Source organism: Oratosquilla oratoria, chromosome 6, assembly GCF_046742065.1.
Source record: "Oratosquilla oratoria isolate Oo_2021 chromosome 6, ASM4674206v1, whole genome shotgun sequence".
NCBI lineage: Eukaryota > Metazoa > Arthropoda > Malacostraca > Stomatopoda > Squillidae > Oratosquilla > Oratosquilla oratoria.
Genome location: NC_134782.1, coordinates 41719093 through 41741258, shown reverse-complemented (window position 1 = coordinate 41741258; position 22166 = coordinate 41719093). Strand labels below are relative to the sequence as shown.

Below are 22166 nucleotides of genomic sequence, written 5' to 3'. Positions count from 1 at the left end.
CATGTTCTCTGCCGGAACTTAGAAAGGTTCCTAGCGACCACGAGGCGCCCGTCAGTTCTTGACCTTTTGAATTCAAGATGAATTCTAAAGATCATCTCACGACATATAACGTGAAAATTTTGTTCACCTGAAGGATCAGTCTGACCAGGAGTATCTTGGGTCTCAATCGAAATCCTTGCCCATGGGTTGGGTCCCCCACCCCTCACCCTGGGCTCCTCTCACTATCCTTGGCGTGGTAGTGGGGAGGGGGTGGCTGTTATGATTGAAATCTGCAAAGCTCTCTTCACGAGCCGTCGATGCTACGCTCAGCTTTAAGTCGACTCGTCGCCAGGAGGACGATGTGTGTGTGCGTGCGCGCGTGCATATGCAGAAATCTGGAAGCTGACAAGAGCCACTTTTACTTCCTGGGTAAACATTCGCCTCTTTCGTGTCCTGTCGCATCCTTTTGAAGGCGATTTGTTTGCGTTGATCTAAACTCCCGCAGAAGACTATTTGGTGTCAATATCCCTCGTTTTAGTTTACTCCGGTTACGACCAAATTATACTGATTAACAATAACATCTATTTTCAACTATATTCCTTCAAGTGCCGCCAGGCTGTTTCATTTAGACAAGGGGGTTCACTAAAAGGCACTAAAAGGCTGGACGCAACCAGACCATTTTGGCACTGTGTTCATTGTAAATGTGGCGATCTTTGTCAAAAATTGACCACTATAATGTAAAAAAAATTACCTAGATTTCTTTGGTTCTGAAATGAAGCTATTGGACCTGTAGTTGTCAACCTGTGGTCCAGTTTCGTAAGTGTAGGAATGGCCAAAGGCTAGTGGGAGTTAATGGGTGCACGACGATTCAATCCAGTGTTCAAATAGTTTTCAGGAAGAGATTGAACAGTAGCGCATAAGCCTGGGAGACACGAGAACCCTCAGATTTGGAATACCCTTTTCACGTTGCCCAAGTTTAATACAATAGCTTGACAACAAGAATGGCGAAATATCTGATGGTAGTCGTCCACGTGAAGGGGTCGAGAACAAAATTGCGTTAGCCAGAACAGAATCTGCAAATTGCAGCAGTGGCGACCGGGGCTGACAATTGCTCTTTCAGCACAAGACCCTATCCTCAACTGTATTAAATCGTGGTTAGTCAGAACGAAATGTATACCCTCATTCCTTTCTCCAAAACGTCCCCACGACTACATTCACCAGGCGGGTAATGTCGAAAGGTCATCGCTGCAAGATTGCACCTGTTGTCGTGTCTAGGGTTGAATGAACTTCACATTAGGTTGTATTTTTCTTCTGGTTGCCACCAAATTATTTAAACGAAGTCCCAGCGTCAAAAGACTTAAAGTCCACCATTGTTCTTGGATATGAAGACGAGTAAGCTCATTTGAAGCCCAGAAAAAAATACATCGCGCCCACAATTTAAGACTGCTCATATGGGTTCTCAAGCAATGAAAACATTTCATATGCATGCAAGGTACGGCCATAGAAGCAGCCGTTGTGGACGTACATCTCTTCACTACACTCCGTGGCGTGTCTGAGCTGCCATTCAACTGTTACACGACTAGAATCGTCAGCCCAGAAACAAAATATTTTAATCAACTAAACACTTCATCAAATCACAAGTACCCCAGTGCAGCACCTACTAAGCCCTTATGTAACTTACACTGTACTTTTCCCTAAATTGTTTGACACATACTACACCACATCATAGGGAAATAATAAGAATGTTCAATTTCCACTTTTTATTTGAACTGATTTTGTGAACAAAGTCTGTCGTAGCTAGACTGCAAAGAAAGGATAGCAAACCAAGAAAAGCTGATGACACGATGACAGCAGTTTCCCATTTTAGGTCAAAACCACTGTTCTTCTTTAGTTAGTTGAAGCTCGTTTCCTCAATTTCTAATGGTGCACGTTGTAGCAAGGACCCCATCTTACATACTGGTCTGCCAACTTGTAGTTCCATAGAACCACTCAATGTCATGGTTGGTGTGGAACCGAAATTAATCCTGTTGATCCCTATTACTAGCCAATTGTTTCGCTGTAGTAGACGAACGCCTAAATTCTTAGTTTCTTCTAGTTGCCACCGATTTATACAGCCACAGTAAACCCAACAGACGTCAATTGGTATACCTAACCACTTTGGTTGTTTATATTTTTGCTGGATATTTAACTACCAATGAACAATTTCAATATGTTATTCGAAAACCCAATAGAGCAATGGGTTAATCTGTTACTGTGATATGGATGATCCAATTAAAACAAAATGGACATTTACCAAAAAAGTCTGAAAAAATATATATTTATATGAAGCAAAATTATTTATATGATTAAAATCACACACTATTTTTTACACATGCTGCTGCAAATTCTCCATACCCAAATCTGTCTTCGAACCTGAAAAAATTAACCTTACCACTAACTTTTGAGGCAATGCTCAATGACAGGGCAAACATGTTATATAAACGTTGGGCTATGACCTACAGTAAATCATGGGTAACCGACATTTACTCTCATTTGTGTGGGGACCAATGATGGGAACTTGCATCTGGTGGTTCTGTAACAGATGTTAGATATCCCTGCTGCCTGTCTTCCAAACCCATGAACACCCTCACTTCATTTGGAGGTGGAGAAACGTGATACTGACATTTCCAGTTTGGGCCCCAAGATTTCAAATTTGTATTTCTTCCATCTCTTCGTACACTGAGGGCAGATAACTGCAAACAGCTCTTCTCTTCCCCCTACAAACCAATGGCACCAACACATAAAACAAAAATTCTCCATTTCTTCCCAGAAAAACATATGGGAAGGCCTGGGGACTAATACAGGCCATTGTAGGTTGTGGGTTTCCAGTCAGTGAAATTCAAGGTACTTTAAGTACTTCGTACTTACTGTTTATATACATGTCTGTTACATATACAAATTAAACCTACAATATGCATTGTGTGAACTGCATTACACTTGCTTCTACAAATAATATAGTGCAATTTTTTCTCACTATTTAAGCCACAGCTTTTATAATACCAAGGCAGAATAATACTCTTACATTATTATGCAGTGCCTGCTATACTGCAATGAGGTGCCAAGTTCAGCAAGTACTGAAGCCAGTCCAAGGATCCTGTTCAATTGCACACTGATTATCATGCAAGATTATCTGTTAAAAGTATGGAGTAGAAACTGTTGCCCCAATCTTAATTACTTTATGACTAGTGAAATCTACATACCATTTTCATTCACATCCTGTCCTCAATTCCTTTAATAATTTCTTCCTAAATTCATACAAAGTTCACTTGTATGAAGCTAATGTGACCAACATTTACTATACAATCTACTCAATGTCAGTTTATCATTACTATCTACAATTTACTGAAACATCTTCCTCAACTTGGATGTTTAACCAATGTCCTATTTGAACCGTTCTTTGCAGCCCTGTTACATGTACTGTGGACAGACCACTGGTGGGAAACTTTACGAGCTATGGTATTGGTGGGTTCCCTTTAGCCTGGGGCACAGCCTCCTCTGGATTCACAGAAGACTTTCTTGCATGGGTAATGCACATATAGCTTTGCAAATATTTTTTTAAGTATAAGCCCAACAGGGTAAAAACGTGTGTGTGTGTGTGTAAAGCCTTACTATCAATACCCATTTAATATATCACATATATCTGCCCTGGGATTTGAACTCTGGTTTCTCAAGTGTGAAGTAGGCACATTACTACCAAACCATCTGGAGCTTCATAAATAGTAGTAAGATGTAATACAAGTTTCTTATGGTAATGATCCTACCTGACCCCAGTTCAACTATCACTACAAAAACTTACAAATATATAAGTAAAAGCACGAACACAACCCACACCCATCTAAAGCCACACTTCCCCTCTCATCTAAGCACCTCTCGGATGAAAGGTCATCCCTTCTACACCGCTCAGGTCAAAGCCAGTGTCTTCACAGCTGAACTAGTCTCCCACTCCAATATCATCCAGCATATATGGCAAACTCCTCCCTCATGCACTCAAACCAACAAAAATATTTCTATGCGCCATACCATTTCATCTCTATGACCACTCTTACCTGCACACTTTCTTTGGTCGACAGACATTCCTCTTTCATCCACTGTCTCCTTATTCCTGTACATCCAATTTATTCTTGGGTGTTCATCTTATGTTCACTCCATCCACTCCTATTTTCCATACACTGGAGTCTTGAAATTCAACGGGGTTAGGGCAGCTTTTGAGAACCCCCAGTGTACACCCAAACCACTAAGTTCTTTTACTTTCAAGATCTACTTCCCCAAACCTAGTCTATCTTGTTACCCCAACGACAGCATATCCTACTCCTTGCCAATCATGCCCATCCCTTTATAGCACCATTCCATCCCAAATATGGTTCATTATTTGCTTCTCCATAAAACTTGAAATTACCATACCCCTCATTCTCTTGATAAACGACATTTCTGGAACTGCTGTACACATACAATGGTAACCTTAATGTACATTAGTATGTTAACATCCTCTTGTAATAAGAGCATCTTCACACAAGTACTATTTACATAATACAAGTGGATGTATGTAACCCGGTTGCACTGAAGTACTACAATGGCTTAAATCTTTTAAGAAACTGTGGTAATCTTACGGTCACTGACTTATGTGAACAATACTGTCATGACCTCATACAGTGGTACATAAGAATTCACAGTATCTTAGGGGGTCCCTTTTCATTCTAATAGGTTCCAAGTAATGTAGCAATTCCCCCTTGAATTTTAACATTGATGCACAGTGAATATGAAAGGTGTTTTCTTTACATTTTAATTCTACTATTGTAGAATGCAGTACTGTAAATGCTCTACCAGGAAATTCACTTGTTCCAGCTTTGCAATACCATGTAGTACTTAAGTGAGACCAATGCTACATATATACTGATGATGAATAGATACCTTAACCCCTTCAGTAACAGGGTCACTCCACAACCTGTTGAAGTAAATCACAGGTTGTAGTGATTAAAATTGTTCTCCCCACTTCTGAACAAGAACCACCCCCTTAGTTTACAGAAATTTTTAAAATTGAACATGAACTGCCAAGTCCAAGCTGAAGGGGTTAAAAAGTAATAAAAGTAAAGCAGCAGCACATGCTTCTGTAACAATCAATATAAAAAATTAAATGAAACTGAAGGATTGCCTCATGTACAATCTTCATATTTTGATCTATTGCTTGATCACAGGTTCAAAATTTGAAGTAATGGGCACTGAAACCTAATGGACAAAAACATTCAAATTATGCAGGCTTGTGAGTAAATTTTCCTTCTGAAGCAACCAAAAAATAAAACGAGTTGTCACATACCTGGAAAATAAATAGTCCTCAATCCTCTCAAAATTCCTTGCATTCCACAGCTATAACATGCATCTAAAAGTCATCATGCTTTACCATTCACAGCATGTGCAAGTTGGCTTCAATAAGATACTGTATGTACATTGGTAAGCATACATACACAGGCTCTTGAAGAGAGGAAGGAGAAAGGAAAGTGAGGACATGGAGCGGAAGGAGAGCGAAGGCAAGTGTAGATGGAAAGAGGTCTGAAGAGGAGATAGGAAAGATAAGAGAAAGATTAGATTCGAGAGGAGAGAGAAAAGGAGAGGCAATGGGATGGGAGGAGAGAAGCAAGAGGATGGGATGAGAGGAAAGGCAATGGGATGGGAGGTGAGGAGAGGAAAGGCAAGGAAATGGGAGGAGAGGTGAGGCAATGGGATGGGAAGAGAAGAGAGGCAATGGGATGGGAAGAGAAGAGAGGCAATGGGATGGGAAGAGAAGAGAGGCAATGGGATGGAAAGAGAAGAGGCAATGGAATGGAAAGAGAAGAGGCAATGGGATGGCAGGAGAAGAGAGGCAAGGGGATGGCAGGAGAAGAGAGGCAAGGGGATGGCAGGAGAAGAGAGGCAAGGGGATGGCAGGAGAAGAGAGGCAAGGGGATGGCAGGAGAAGAGAGGCAAGGGGATGGAAGGAGAGGCAAATTAATGTGATGGGAGTTGACAGGTGAAGGAGAGGAGCATACAGGAAAGGAAATGGCCAGGAGGTTATACACATATATCCATACATACATACATACACTATGTGCACCACCACCTCACTGTGAGGATCTCAGATCCTATTATGAAGACTGGTCTCATCACCGTTCAAAACTGGAGGATAGGGTCACTTCTCCCCACCTGAAACAGGCAACTATGATGCTCTGCATTCCACATACCCGATTGCCCTCCAGGAGATAACTGGGAACGTAACAGCGTGCTTGTTTTCCCTTGGGATTTATATACAAAAAAAAGTAAGCATCACAGAAGCCACCCTATTATAATTATCCCTGAAGCCAGTAACTGCATCAAATACTGTGGTAACTACCCAGAACTTTAGCAATGTGCATTTCTGCCCAGATGATTTTTTTTTAATCTTATTGGTATGTCTCATTCACCAAAACACCAAAATAAAAATACTAGAATAGATACAAGATGATCTAGTTTGACATAAAACCGTAAGAGTTTAGTAAACTTTATGGAAATCCAAAAAGGTATATCCCTTATTTACCTTCCAAATTCAACATCACTTGCACACACTTGTTCAACTGTCTAAGGCTTCTGTTAATTCATTTGGTATACAAAGAATAAATAAACAAAACTTCCAGCTATGATTTGTTTGGCTTCATCTATGATGTTTTAATTCCCAGTATCTTCCTGTGTAGTACTTTTTCAAATGCTTCCTTAATCTCAAAGGACATGCAGCTCACAAATTTAATTCTTCTTCAATTCCAGTGTACTGAATTGCCACAGTAATTGAAAGAATTTGTGATCCATAATCACTAATACCAATTATTCATCTTGCATAACTTACTGGTCCAATTTTATGATAAATGGAACCAATCTGTCATGTGAGAACTACATCCCTAGCCTGACTAGGAAAAGAAAGGCAACTTCAATCCTAACAAATGAATGGCACAAGAAGCGTGGTCAACTAATAGGCAACCATCCGAACATTCAGAAAGAGTAAATTATATTGCATTTCATCACTGACAACTCATTAGTCGTCCTATTTTTCACCATGACAATGTACCGATTTCAAGGATTATTACTTGTTTCCCTTCCATTTGGGAGGATACATGAGTGATACTGAAAATAAATGTGGTTTTAAATGCAAGATGATGTGATGTACAAAGGACAAAGGAAAGGTGATATGGGGGGGGGGGGGTTAAAGTGCAGTTCATGGAAGTGGTTCACATGCAACAAGGAATAGGGTGGAAGTGACTGGAGGTGAAATGGAGCACAGGATGTAAGTGAATGTCAGAGGGGGTCGGGGGTGATTTGATTTTTTTTTTCCCTACAAGAAATACATGGGACTGAAAAAAGAATATTGTAAACAGGAATTTTGCTGCATTGCCTCAAACTGAAGCATGTTGTGGGACAATGGTGATGCTTCATACATGAGGAGCTAAGAAGAGAGGGACAACAAATAGTGTTGTGGGACGAGTGTATGGTTTGACTCTGCCACCCCACTAAAAATTTAGAAAGGGCCTGTGGACACGTACACCCATCATCTATACCCATGCATTGTCTGCAGAATGGATTGTTACATATCAAGATCCAGATGGGTGCCAGTACTTTAGGAACACCAGTACATTCCAGTTACAAAGCATCTTTCAGTGACTTTAGACTGATGTCACTTCAAAAATGCACTTCATTTGACTTCTCTCCTATACCACCACCATGACATTTCTTTGGCATGAAGTTGGCTAAAAGGATACTAGGGCTGTATATCAGAGATGAAATACAACACATGAATGAAGCTCTAAAACAATAATCTTACAGACGACAATTTGATATCCCGTATGAACTTTATGACCATTATAATCCAGTAAGAAAAATGTACATGTACAGACATATATACATGTACATGAGTACAGTAACATTGATTAATGAATAGTTTATTATTTACACAATGTTAAAAAAAAAAAAAAAAAAAATAAAAAAAAAAAAAAAAAAAAAAAAAAAAAAAAAAAAACCCATATTTTGAAGAACCCTGCTCTTAATATCTTGTACTATCATGTACCTTAATTTAGTTCAAATAGGAAAGGTGTACCTAACTCTTTCACTATTGACACATGACTATGTTTAATTAAACAGTAGGTATATCCCATAAAGTACTTGTCACAATTTTGCTTAATGGGTTAGGAAACCTTCACTAAATTGGTACCATTCACCTGATGGAAATCCACAAAAGGTGTCAGTGAAAGAGACAAGTTTTGCCCATTGTAGCATAACATCTTTGTTTACATGGACAAGATTAGCAGTAGGTTGTAATGATGAATCAAGTACCCATACAATTCCATGGCTGAATTAAACAAACTAAAGTACTTCACACACAAAATCTAGTGAATTTGAACAGTACTATAGTTCAAACTCTCTTGACAATTACTTTAATGTAGATCTAAATATTAACATGAATCTTCAATTATTGTGCAACCACTAAGTCCCTTTCCTCATTCAACCTCCCCTCCCATCTCAGAAGTTTAGGGGCAAGTCACCATGAACCCTGCCACAGTTGGTCCACAGCAGGAGCCGATTTAACCCAACCACTTCACTATTCATCCTCCCCATATCTATGAGGCTGATCAAACTATTCAGTCAAGCCTCCTCATCTGTTCCATAAATATACAATGTATGAGTGTAAGGGGGGGAGGAGGGGTTATATCAAGTAGTGGAGTTAAAGCAACTATTGAACAAACATACCCAAAGCAGAATTTACTGGTTTATTTACTATTATTATTATTATTTTTTAATTTATGACTACAATTCCCCTCCATCCTGTCAAATGGTTCTTTTCCATACTGCATAATTTTCTAATTTAGGACTTTTGAAAACAAGGACAAAGTGATTTTTGTTGTGCTAGTCAGATTTGGGAATAGATGTAATGAGATTACATGAAGGGGTGATTCTGTCGACAGCACTGAATTTAAGAGAGGTGGAGAGATGTTTGAATGTGTTTATGATGGAATGTCTCAGAAGTATGAGAGGGGTTACAAGGTTGGATAGAATAAGAAATGAAAAGAGGAGGAGATGGGATGGAAAAGGAGATGGCAGATTTGGGCTGATGCAATGGAGGGAGGGGGGATTATATGCAAATAATATTTTGATACAGCCTGAAGAGATGTCTTCCCATCTCTTTTTTTGCATAAGGGGATGGTAGGTAGGTAGGTGTAGGTAGGTAGGTAGGTGTGTGTGTGTGTGTGTGTGTGTGTGTGTGTGTGTGTGTGTGTGTGTGTGTGTGCGCGCACGCACTGATTAAGTGAAGTGGTCTTCCTGTGGATGTGCTGTCATCCTTCAATGAGGGGTTAATATGTGAGGGAGAAAGGGTGGTGGATTGAAGTGGGGACATGCCCTTTGACTTGGCCACCTCCTTTGAAAGGGGAAGCCCTTGGTATATAGACGGATCTTCTTTTGAACCCTGGCCTGGACAAATACAGACCCTGTACAGGATGGAGTCCATCATTAACAGAATGAAGCCTAATATGATCCATAACACCCTCACATTGTATCCTAGTACTCCAAGGGTTGGGCCAACATGTCTTACACTTCAACATGTCACTAAGATCTATGAACACCTGAGCTTTTATAATAATGACATACACCATTTAGTGGGACCTATACAAATCTATTTAAAAATCATAAAGCTTTAAAGAAAATAATGTTTCTTCACAAAATATATATAAACATGACCCAATCCTGTCCAATATTCTTACATCTTTAAAGAAAACTGACACCCTGAATCATCTAACAATTCCATTACATTAAACATTTAATTCTAGTGGTAAGTTTTATGAGAAAATACTTACCTTACAAATTCCCTGCATTTGTAATATATCTCATAAGTTATAACCACCAACAAACCTTGGCATCATTTCTAATCATGTTCCTCTTCAAAGATATCGTGTTGCAACCTCCTTCAGATTTAAAAATTTCAACTACATACTGCAGTCAATTCGAACCTACATGTACCTTTTCATGTGATTCAGTACCTAGACATCTGACAATGCTACCAAGGCAATCTGGTATTTAGGTTACATGGCATACAGTTAGCACCACATGAAGTGACAATGCCTAACAAATACCATGAACTTTCTTCTCAAGACTTACCCAAGTTTCATTTCTTAATGAGATGGTCAGGCTTCAATAAACATTTTCTGTTATGCTATTGTCAAAATCATAGATTTTCTTAAGGTGTCCCTTTTCATTATCTTGTTCTCACAATGTCCTGAAAATATTTTCAATTGGTGTATCAGGACTCTTGCCTAGCCAGTCAGGTATTACGTTAATTTAATTGGACCTGGTACTATGACAGAGGCATCCCAATTAACTGTCTGACCTTTTGGTTGGGTGACCAAGGGAGCAAGACCAAGCCCTACCATACCATAGGCAGATAAGAATTCTTGCTTTCAAGGGTGCTAACTGTACTTTCCCAACAGTGATGTGCATATCTAGTATGTGGCCAACAATATAAGCAGCCTACTTCATGCCCACAGAGCAGCTACAATGAAGACATGCCAAAAAGACACCTACAAATGTTGAATACCAAGATTCCCATATAGCGATAAATACAGCAGTCAGAAAATACCTGTAAATACAAAGTTTTCATGGCACATTGAAAACGACCATAAAAACACAACAAGCACTCATGGTACAGATTGCCAAGTTGGAATAAAATGCTTGTGGTGTAATAAAGGATGAAGAATGTCCACATCCCAGTGCATAGAAGCTTATGCTGGCTAAGTAAAACGTGAACACAAAACATCAAAGAATAAAAGCACAAGCCATACTCATACTATAGTACTTGCTCTCCCACAAAACCCCCTACAGTGATTGCTTGCCACCATTTTACTTTTACCCAGTCAAGTGAAATCACAAACAAAGGTTAACCCTGTCACTACAATACCCAACAGTCTCTGCCCATGATTTATCTAAGATAATGCACATGCTGAAATTGAGTTTTTGTTGTTCAGTTTGAAAGTGCAAGTGTTGCAGTACATCAAAAGCTGGGGAGATTACACTGAGGGGTCTAGTGATGATATACCATATACAGTGGATTTTCAATTATTACTACAACTTGAAGTGTCTTTTCCAATACATCACGCATTCAGTCTCAAGTCATCTCTCATTTGTGTGCGTGCATGTACATGCACATACGTACACACACCATGAATTTTTCCAAGGCATTTTAAGATGCAGTTTGTAAATATAGGTATCTATTACAAGACCCCTCTTGCACATAAAATGTCAGGAGATAGACATGGGGAAGATATACAGTGGATAGGGCAATTAATGCATGAAATGGGCTAAGCATATTATCAATGGCATGAAAAGCTGATCCTTTGCAGTATTGTTGGCTGGCATGCTACACAACTAATACACTTCTGAACTACATTAGCTAATGTAGTCCAATGCCCATCAATAGATTCAGTTTTATATGCAATGATTTCGAATAAGCTTTCATGAATTGGTGTGGGGTTAATCTCGTACACAACTAAATCTAATACACAAACACTTGGTACATTACAACTACCAACATCTGATTCAAAAGAGGAAATGGCAAAATGTGGGCCATTTTGTATACATACAAATTTCACCAGTTATCCTGCTATTGCTTTTATATTTTTCCTGTATCAGCATTCGTTATTAATAAAATCTCTAAAAAATATAAGTGCCAGTAGTCCCATGGACTTGGTTATTTTTAGCATTTCTTCAATTATATGCACTGTATCCCATTTCATTTATGCATTTCCTTTCCTATAATCCTGCAATACTTCAAAATTTAATTGCACCCTCACTGGATGCTACAGTCTACAATTACTTCCTGCCTTACCATGGATATTTCTAGCATAAATGTACTTTTTGTTCATGTGCTAAGGCATGAGTATATTGATTTTTTGACCCCCAGCATATAAATGAAGCTCAAAGGAAGGTAGGACATCTATAGATTTGTGTAATATAAATATAACAATATTTGTATGTGCCACAGCCAAACTCAGATAAGCAGAAGTGAGCAAGATATTGGAAACCTCACAGAAACATTCATTCAGATAATTGGTGTGTAATAGGCCCCGCCCAGGACTCAAGGTGCAGTTAAAATGCATACACACTATGGATTAGGTTATGTACATTTTAACTGCAATGTGTACCAACACAATCACACGATATATAGCCCCTACCCAAACGGTGTACCCATGACATGCATGTGCCGAGGAAGATGTATGCACACACTCTAGTCATATAGAATGTGGATTCCACACAAATGTTGGCAGACCCATAAACAAGAACATATATCAGACCAAGACACACCATGGAACATGGCAACCAAATCCCGAGACACACTTAGTTCATGAAACAAGTGAACACACAGTCATGACATAGTGCAACAATCCCAGTGCAATTGCAACAAACATATACCAAGGCTTTTTCCCCCTTACAAGGGAGGTAGCCAAAAAGGAAAAGGCATAAAGTCATTCCCACCCATTCCATCCCTGAATATACTCCACCCTTCCTATCTTGGCACCTCCTGGATGACGGGTCATCCCTGTACCTTGTCCACTGCCCTGGGTCAGAAGCAGTGTCGCAAAACACAGCACATCCACAGCAAGGCCGCTTCATTAAATCGGCGACACCCCCTCTCCGTCCCCCATGCATAAAAGAAAACGGGGAGAAATCGCTTCGGGTTGCGTCAAATTTTGCTCACACATTCCACCTCATGCATCACATCATCATCCATATACAACCGTTCTCCATTCACCCGTCTTCTGTCCTCTCCCGTCCTTCCTCAACAGACATTCCCCTCTTCCCCAAAGCCCCCTTCACCCCATCCATCCTAGGACATCCCCTCATGTTCACTCCCTTCACATCTGCCTTCCATACCTCTTTTACTAGTCTTTCTTCACTCATTCTTTCCATGTGTCCAAATCATCCAAATACTTTTTCATCTACTCCCTTTCCACCCCCGTTCTTCTCCTCCCCTCATTTCTCACTCTATCTAGCATAGTAACCCCCAATACACTTCTCAGACACCTCATCTCAAACACATTCAAACTCCTCCTCTCTTGTGTTCCATGTTTCTGCCCCATACAGTGCTGTTGGCACAATCACTCCTTCATATAGTCTTCTCTTAGCATCCATTCCCAAATGTTTATTCCTTATTACACTCTTCAATCCACCAAGGCATTTACTTGCTTCTCTCAATCTACATTCTACCTCCACCTTTTCCTGACACATTTGCACCCAAGTATCTAAAACTATCCACTTCCTCCAGTCGCTCTCCCTTAATGCTCACTTCCAGTCTACTGCCACTTTCACCCCTTGTACATCTCATCACCTTACTTTTACCCACATTTATCTTTAGCTTTCTTCTATCACATACTCTCCCAAACTCTGTCACTAACTTCCTCAGATCCTGCCACAAGCACAGTGTCGTCAGCAAATACCAGGTGGCTCACCTCCCACTTTTCTCCATTTTCTTTAACTATCTCCGATCCCTGACCCACTACCCTTGCATTTACCTCTCGCACTACCCCATCCATGTATAAGTTGAACAGCCAGGGTGACATAACGCATCCTTGACGAAGTCCCACCTTTACCTCGAACCACTCACTCTCTCCATTTCCAATCCTGACACAAGCTCTACTACTCTCATAAAAACTCTTGACAGCTCCTAGAAGCTTTCCTCCTATCCCATATATCTGCATAACCTCCCACAGTGCCTTTCTGTCTACCCTATCGTAAGCCTTTTCCAGATCCATAAAAGCCCCCCCCTAAAAAAAAAAAAAAAAAAAATCTTCCCTTTACCTATAGCTTTCTCACATATTTGTCTTACCTCAAAGATCTGATCTACACAACCTCTACCCATCCTAAAGCCACACTGTTCCTCTCCTAATCCTCTCAATCAAGATCCTCCCATAAGCCTTCCCAACTACACTTAACAAGCTAATCCCTCTAAAACTACTACATTCACACTTGTCCCCTTTTCCCTTGTAAAGTGGAACTATACAGGCAGTCCTCCGGCACTCTACCCTCTCTCCAGCAAACATTAAATAACCTCACCAGCCAGTCCACCATCACTGTACCTCCTTTAGTTAGACATTCTGCATGGCATCCATCCAGACCAGGTGCCTTACCTGCTTTTATCATCTTAACAACTGCCTTCACTTCATCCTTCCTTATTTCTCCTCCATTTTCCTCACTCATTTCCCACTGCAACCATCTTTCCTTCCCTATCCTCCTTCACATTTAGCTACTTCCTAAAATATTCTGCCCATCTCCCCCTAACTGCCTTCTCTTTCATTATCATCTCTCCATCTGCACCTTTTACCTTTTCTTCTCTACTTGATTCACCTCCTCTTCCTCTTAATTTCTTTCCAAAACATCTTTTTATTACTTTCAAAATTTTGTCATACTCTTACCCCACTTCACATCTGCTCTCCTCTTTGCCTCCTTTACCTTTTGCTTTACTTCTCTTTCCTTTTCTTTGTACCTCTCATATGACTCCCTCGTCCTATTTTGTAACCAATCTGTGAAAGCTTGCTTCTTCTCTTCTACAACCTTCTTTGTTTCCTCATCCCACCATTCACCACCCTTCCTTCTATTTCCTCCTGTCCTTGTTCCACACACTATCCTTGCACTTTGTGACTCCCTCCTTGAATCATCCCCATTCCTCCTCCACACCTAGCTCCACTCTATCCTTCACTCCCTCCCACTCCTCCTTCAGCTTCTTCTTGTACTCCTTCTCCTTTAGAGTTCACTCTAAGCAACTCCCTACCTTTTGTCCCTTTCCTGTCTCCATCTATCCTCCACTCTCAACTTACCTTCCACCAAAAAATTATCTGATATTCCCCCACCCTCTCCCCTTAGCATATGTACATCCTTAACTCTTCCCATCATAGTCCTATTTACCACTACATAATCCATCAAAGCTCTATCTACCACCCTTCCATCCACCACCCTCTCCCATGTGTACTTATGCTTGACTTTCTTCCGAAACACTGTATTTGCTATCATCAACTCTTTTTAGGCATATTTCCACCATCAACTCTCCACTATGATTCTTTCCTGGAACTCCACATTTCCCAACCACTCCATCAATTGGACCATTTCCTACCCTAGCATTAAGGTCTCCCAGTACTATTACAACATACAAATCATAAATACACATACAGATGACCCAGAGCAGAAGATGGTTCTCCTATGGAAGACAGGACCAGTGACCAATATGTGACTGACTAAAGACAGAAAGTGATACCCAGTGGAGATGTAAAGCTGTAGTTAATCAACCAATTCATTAAGTACTTTTGCACTGGTTCTACAATGCACACAAATGATGAGACATGGTTGTCATTATATCCATTGAGAGTCAAAATACTGTGGAAGGTATGACAGTGCCAGCATGATATTTTGAGACGTACAAGTTTTAATTATAACATTGTACCTATGACAAAAACGAAGTGTACACAATGTAACCAAAGTATGTGGAAAAATATGCCCAAAGAGCATCAGAAAGATATGTGGCATACCTAATAAAAGTGCTCATGATCAGGATAAAGGTCACAAAAACACACAAGTACCCTTATATTCACACGGAGATGACTACCAGACAAAAATTCCTCCTAGACATACAAAGCTGGTTGAGATGATCTCAGCTGTCCAGAAGATGAATGACAGTGGCATGCTCAAATGGAACTACAAACATTTATATATATATATATCAGTAAGTAGCACAATACATGCACAACTAAAATGACGAGTTCTAGATATGCACTTCAAAGGTTATAGATTTACATTACACGATATCCTGTGCACTAAACTGGTTTGCTGCAGTTATGGGTCTAACATTTTATCATGTTGACGAGTTCAGCTGTAACCTGCAGAACTGGGGAAAAAAATTGAAGGGAAGGGAAGAGAAGGGGGAGGGGGCTAGGGCTGAACAGTCAGAAATGATGGGAGAGGGGTACTAAGGAAGGGGAGGAGGAAGAGAAAGGGAGAGGAGTGGGGAGGTGAAGGGGAGTGTTGTGGGAAGGTGAAGGGGAGCGTTGTAGGGAAGTAAAGGGGTGTGTTGTGGGGGAGAGATGGAGGAAGAGATAATGGAATGGAAGCAAGAGGTCTGGGGGAGAGGAAACGGGTAGGAAGGGGATGGGAAAGGAAATGGGAGAGGAGTGAGGAGAAAAAAGAAAAGAACTGGAAACAAAGTTAGAGAACACAAGAAGAGAATAACTTCAAGTTAATATCATACTGGAAATAGGGAACTGGGGAAAGGTAGAAGAGGCAAGCAGACACAGTAGAGAAAGCATGGTGAGGAACAGGAGAGAAGAAAGGAGGGAGAGATAAAAAATAAAAGGTAATTTTGCTAATGAGCTCCTGGTGCATAAAAATAAAACTACAGAATGATTTGTGCATCATACAAAAAAACAGCTTTACAAAATGATACTAGCAGACATCATTGACAATATAAAATCCTCTTATGGATCAAGAAAAAAGTAAACACGTTAGTAGTTGGTCACTAATGCTAAATGCAGAAAAACATGGCAGGTGAATAAAGCATTGGGAAGTTAGGAGAGATATGATCTTGGGAAGATGCTGGGTGATTGTGCAGTGGTGAAAACGAAAAACACTTTCTTACAGAAGCATGTTGGTTATAGATGAAACTGGCTTTGTCTAAAATGAACTTAAACAAGGATATGAAAGCAAGTGTTAGTTATGTTACTGTTGGAAATAAAGTAAATACACATGATCACATAATGCAAGGTTGACTTACTTCACTTTCTGAGTGGAGATAAATGAACTAATTTTCAAAAAGAAGGCAAGCCTGCCAGAGGTAAAGGATAAGAAGGAATCAGTTGAAATATATATATATTGAAGTTCCATGAAATAAAGAGGACGTCAGAAAGGTAATTGTACCTAAACTTCATAGGGAACTGGTGTATGCATGGAATACATTTACAAAAAAAACAAACACATACAAATCCAATTTCAGAACCTCCTGGATCTAAGATCTCTCCATCATTGCAGCAATTCCACAGCAGAGCCAAGCTGAAGCTGGTTTCAACCTACCAACTCCTAAACTCCTTGTTCACCTGAATTTATTGACAGAAGACAAAATCGTCCCCTTGTGACACATTAATCTTTCACGCACTCAAAATCTTGCTTCATTTATTCTTGTCTTGCTCTCTGTCTTTCTTTCCTGGTCATCAACAGAACCCTTCACCCCATTCACCCACCTCATTCTTGGTCTTCCTCTCATGTTCACTCCATCTGCTTCAGCTATCTGCAAATACTCCAAAGTAACAATCAATTCAATAACAATAATAAAGGAAAAGGCCAATGCAGATTAAAATCTATGAAGATGTTTACTAATTGAGCTCATCAAAAGGCAGGCCTGACAAATTATTTGGAAAGAAAAAAGAACTAAATAGGCCCAAAAGGATTACCTTTAGGGAGGCAGAGGTGAAGACTCAATAAGGACATAACTGTACAGAATTAAACAGTAATCTGCAATACCACAGTTGAACTGATAGATCCATCTAAAGACATTACTCATGTACCCAAGGAAAAATCATATATCTAAAGTATGAATTCCTGAATCATGGTGCCACACTATCACAATTTCATTTTACAAGAGAGAGACCAAAGTTACAGTGAACCAATTTAGTTAATTGTCAAATGTAAAGTTTTCAAAAGGTCTTACAAATAGAGTAGTTCTATAAGGGGAGAAGAAAAAGAGGAGGAAGACAAAGAGGAGAAAGAGAACCTCATTTAATACTATTTGGAGACTCACCAAGAAAACAATGGAAAAAATAAAAATAAAACAATAATAAATCTTTTAGCTTTGCAGATTAAAAAAATAGGCTGTTGATTGAGGAAAATTAACAGTATTGCCAAACTGTGTGAACAGTATATGGGTTCTACAAGACATTTATACAAAAAGAAATTGTCACCAAATCCATTTACAGCTCATCTTAAAGGTATTTTCAAAGTACTCTCGTGAAGAGAGGTTTCAACCTTAATAGTGAATATCTTAATCACCTAAGATTTGCAGACGACCTTATTGAGAAACAAGACTTGCAAAATATGAGTAATCACAATAAAGTTTAAGCAGGTTTGAAGATACAAGTAAAACCAAACTACTGTTTACAGAAAGTTTAAAATGAAAAAGTACAATGATGAGAACCATGAGCCACCTGAAAGTACATGTTAATCAGATGCTAAAACTAAAGATACTGTAAAACTTTTAAGTCTGAATTTGTTTATCTGGAGAGAGAGAAAAAAGTTTGTAGAGAAAAGTTTTAAAATGAAAATTAAATAAAGAATTGGCCAGTTGAAAGTATATGTAGATTAGATGCAAAAACTAAAGATACTGTAAAACTGAATTTGTATATCTAGAGAGAGAGAGAAAAAAGTTCGTATTGTTCCGACTCGAAGGGTTTTTAGTGAAATGAAAATTAAATAAAGACATCACAATTGGCTTAAAAATGTCTAGCAAATACAGATGTCTGAACTACAATGTTTACAGTGCAACATCCATCCCAGCCATGATCTACAGACGACTTGGTAACCGACAAATAATGTATATAAAGCTATGTGATTATAAGAGTGATCAACACCCTGAATAACTGACAAATGAGAGCAGACTGAAGAAAGGAGGAAAAGGGGTTATAGAACTGGGCAGAGTAACCAGAACAGACGATGGGAGGTGCAACTAATGTGTTACTTTCTTGTTGCAAGACAGGAAGAGTGGACCAAACAGAAGGTGAAGATATGAGAAGCAACGTTTGTAAAACTGATTAAGCAGTGTAATTTCCATGGCCTCTTGATTAACTGAAGCAATGTCTAGCCTCCCTATTTCCATCTCCAAATTTCAAAGTCATGGCTTAGCACCCAGAATAACTGGACATTTCTGAATTCCATTGTACACACAACAGCATTTCACTCTAGGAAACATTCACAAGCCATATTCTATGTTCAAATAGCACGGCACTATCAACGGTATATAGTGGTCCAGATGTCATGACTAGTGCAAGATGACTGGAATAGTGATTAGCATTATACTACTACTCTCGCAGTGTCCCAGAGCATCTGTGATTCTCATTGATTAATCTACATGTAACTACTGTTGCACAAATACAACTTCATTTCTAAAAACATCCCCTTCACTATAAGACACCTATCTATGAGAACAGATGAGAGAAGAGAATCATGAACTACGAATATGCTTGAAATCCTATGGCAATGAACAAAAAGTTTAACACTGGATAGAATGTTGCTATGTCCAGTCTTCACCCCACACTCTGGAAAGAGTCTACAGGGATAAGGGTTTTCTGCCCCTAGCATTACCTGCCTTCACTCAAAATATGCTTTACCAAATTTAGTTAGATACACAGGTCAGTGTATGGGTGGTGTGCATGTGGTAGAAGGTATCGGACTGGCTTATCCTGAGAGTACAAGTGCATACGTGTGCATTGAATGGATATGGCATAATGCGAGCCTAGTTAAGTGCAAATAGGGATCGTGTACACACCTTAATACCACAAAATTTTTGTTTCTACCACAGGAATATTTGTCACCCAGAAGTGAAGCAATAACATTACCTCCCAGCTACCTGGGGTTCCTAGTCTTACTATTGTTTTCATACACAAGGATACAGATATTCTTTATTTTCATGATGAGATGTCAGTGTGGTGCAAACCTTAGTGATGAGTAACTGCCCTTGTTTGAGATTCTGCTTACATAGAGGTGATGAAAAAATGCAAAAATACTAGAATGCAAATGAAGATCTCCAAAGTATAAGTGCGTCCACAAAACGTCCTTGCTTTTGCTGCTCCAATCTTGTTCAGATTCTTAATGAAACTACAAATCAACAGCCTACTGTCATTTTTCTCGATGTTTCATAAACTAATACGTAAACTATTAAGTATTTGCCAGTTTACCAGGGTGCAGCCACAATATGATGAAAATGTGGACAGACTAACACTTGACACATTTACTTAGCACCCCTACCTAGAAATGGAGTTCTACAACATGAGATACAACAAAAATGAAGCACAAATAGGCATGATGTAGCTTGAAACAATGACATGCAACGTTAAAAAAAAAAAAAAAAAAAAAAAATTTACAATGCACTTACGGTTATTGCGAGACTTTATGATACACAAGTCATGCAAGAATTGAGCTCGAGTTTGTTAACTATAGGATGACCATAAATGGAAGATGATGGAGATGAAATAAATGATAATGCAGCACCATACATTTTGATGCTATTTCTATGATACTCCTGTCAAAGAGGATATGGTTAAAACAACTTCCAAAAGTAATTACGCAGTGAAGCACTATCATTTTGTAACAAATGAACTATGCTTCACTGCCAATGGGGAAAAGAAAAAAGAAAAGGAGAAAGAAAAAAGTGGGGAGTTCGGGAGAGAGGGGCAAATAAAATATGCCATAAATATTTTTCACAGAGAAGTGGGTATATTTACCCATGAACTCTTCTGATAACAAGGATGAACTTTTCCCTCCCACCAGCTTTAGAGAAATACAGGTATTTGAAGTTTTGTTAGCATTTGTTGAACAAAAGGTACAGAATCTAAATCTACTGAATACTACCATAGTGACAACAATGACACTTGGGAAGGAAAAGCAGGACATCCTTTGCTGGACATCTTTCTGGAACCTATATAAATAAAAATCTAAACCCTCCCAAGTAGAACCCTAAAGATGATAAGCATAAATGATACGTGAAATGGGGAAGGGGGGGGGGGGGTTGTTTTCATGTACAAGATGAAAACTGGGGGAGATAGACAGAGAAAAGGGGAGGGGGATGGCTAAATTATGGTTCCGATGACTTATTCCTGAGTTATAAATATCAATTGCAGGACCCCAAGTAGTGCACCACTTCAGAAATGACTCGCAGTCATGTACTGAGAGTCCTATGGTGCAGTTCATCCATCCCCTTTGAAATTACCGTCATCATCATTTCATTACTTCCCCAGACACCCAGCTCTCGCTTTTCTTTAAATTTCCAGCTCCGCCCCCCTCACCAGCAGCAGCCCCCAACAGCTGCCTGGCCGCCACAGCTCTGCCCGCCTTAACTGCTCTACTGCAACGCCAAACTCCACAGCAACACAACAGCAACAACTGCCACGCCCTGTGCGCGTAGAAATACACATCAGCACATGTTCTTGTACAAATACACAAGACATCTTGCGCCTTGATAAACATCACATCACATCACCATTACAACTAATGTATAGGAATCTTGTCAAATGGACTGTAGCCTGGACAAGACTACTTAATAAAATAAACATGACAACAAAATTTTTATTTTGGAGTAATGTTAACACCATCGTGACCTCTTTTTCATTAGCTTTATTATAACTTTCAGTTAATACAAATCCATAAAGACAAAATGACTTATTTTGAATCAAATATGCTGTTCTTGGATAGCCCTCCTGGCTGGGGAGGCTTCATTCAGAAGCATTATGCCCTGTCAAGCTGAGCTACACGGGAGAAAGTGGAAAGAAAGGGGGACATGCTCGTATTAAACACTACATTTGCTATGCGAAGGAAAGGCCAGATCACATTTGATTGTAGAAAAAGAGGACTGCTAATAGAATTAGCAAATCATCTCCCAGAATAGGTTCTTCCTAGAAATGTGATCAAGCTCTTCAACAGCTACTGACAACTAATACATCAAATCATGTTGGTAAAAAGCACTTACACAATATACAAAATCACACAAAAATGAAGACTAACTTCACTCAACTACCTTAGTATGACTGGGAGCATTTGATGGGGCCTTGTCTACTAGTGTGCACTTACTACAATGGCATGTTAGCCATCAACCCCATTATCCTTAAATCTAACCTTTTGAGGGGGAGACAACAAAGTAAATTCCTATAAAGTTGCTGTATGGGTTTTAACATGGTAAATAGTTTCCTTTACGGGAACACTGTTAGTACCTGTCCAATTTTGGGCCAGCAACAACTACAGACAGGACAGGTACAGTATGGCTCCTGCCACCAGGGGTCAACAGAGCCATGCAAGCTCAAGCTATAGTGAGCCATGCAGCGCCAGATAAGCCAGTAATGCCCAGCACCATTACTCAGCAGATCTGA

The 22166-nt window shown here is 39.5% G+C and overlaps 1 protein-coding gene across 13 annotated transcripts in view; it reads right to left on the bottom strand.

Annotated features, from left to right (window-relative positions):
• Nucleotides 1-1724: 1724 nt before the first annotated feature.
• Nucleotides 1725-22166, bottom strand: part of SC35 (SR family splicing factor SC35) — a 45253-nt gene continuing 24811 nt past the window's right edge. For 12 of the 13 annotated variants that reach the window (XR_012966484.1, XR_012966482.1, XR_012966489.1 and 9 more), the window contains one exon: nucleotides 1725-22162. Coding sequence is in view for 4 of the 13 variants with exons in the window: in XM_076186848.1 (XP_076042963.1) it covers nucleotides 22150-22162 (13 nt within the window). In the remaining 9 variants the exon portion in view is untranslated. The remainder of the gene's footprint in view (nucleotides 22163-22166) is intronic. The other variant, XM_076186849.1, reaches the window with a different exon arrangement.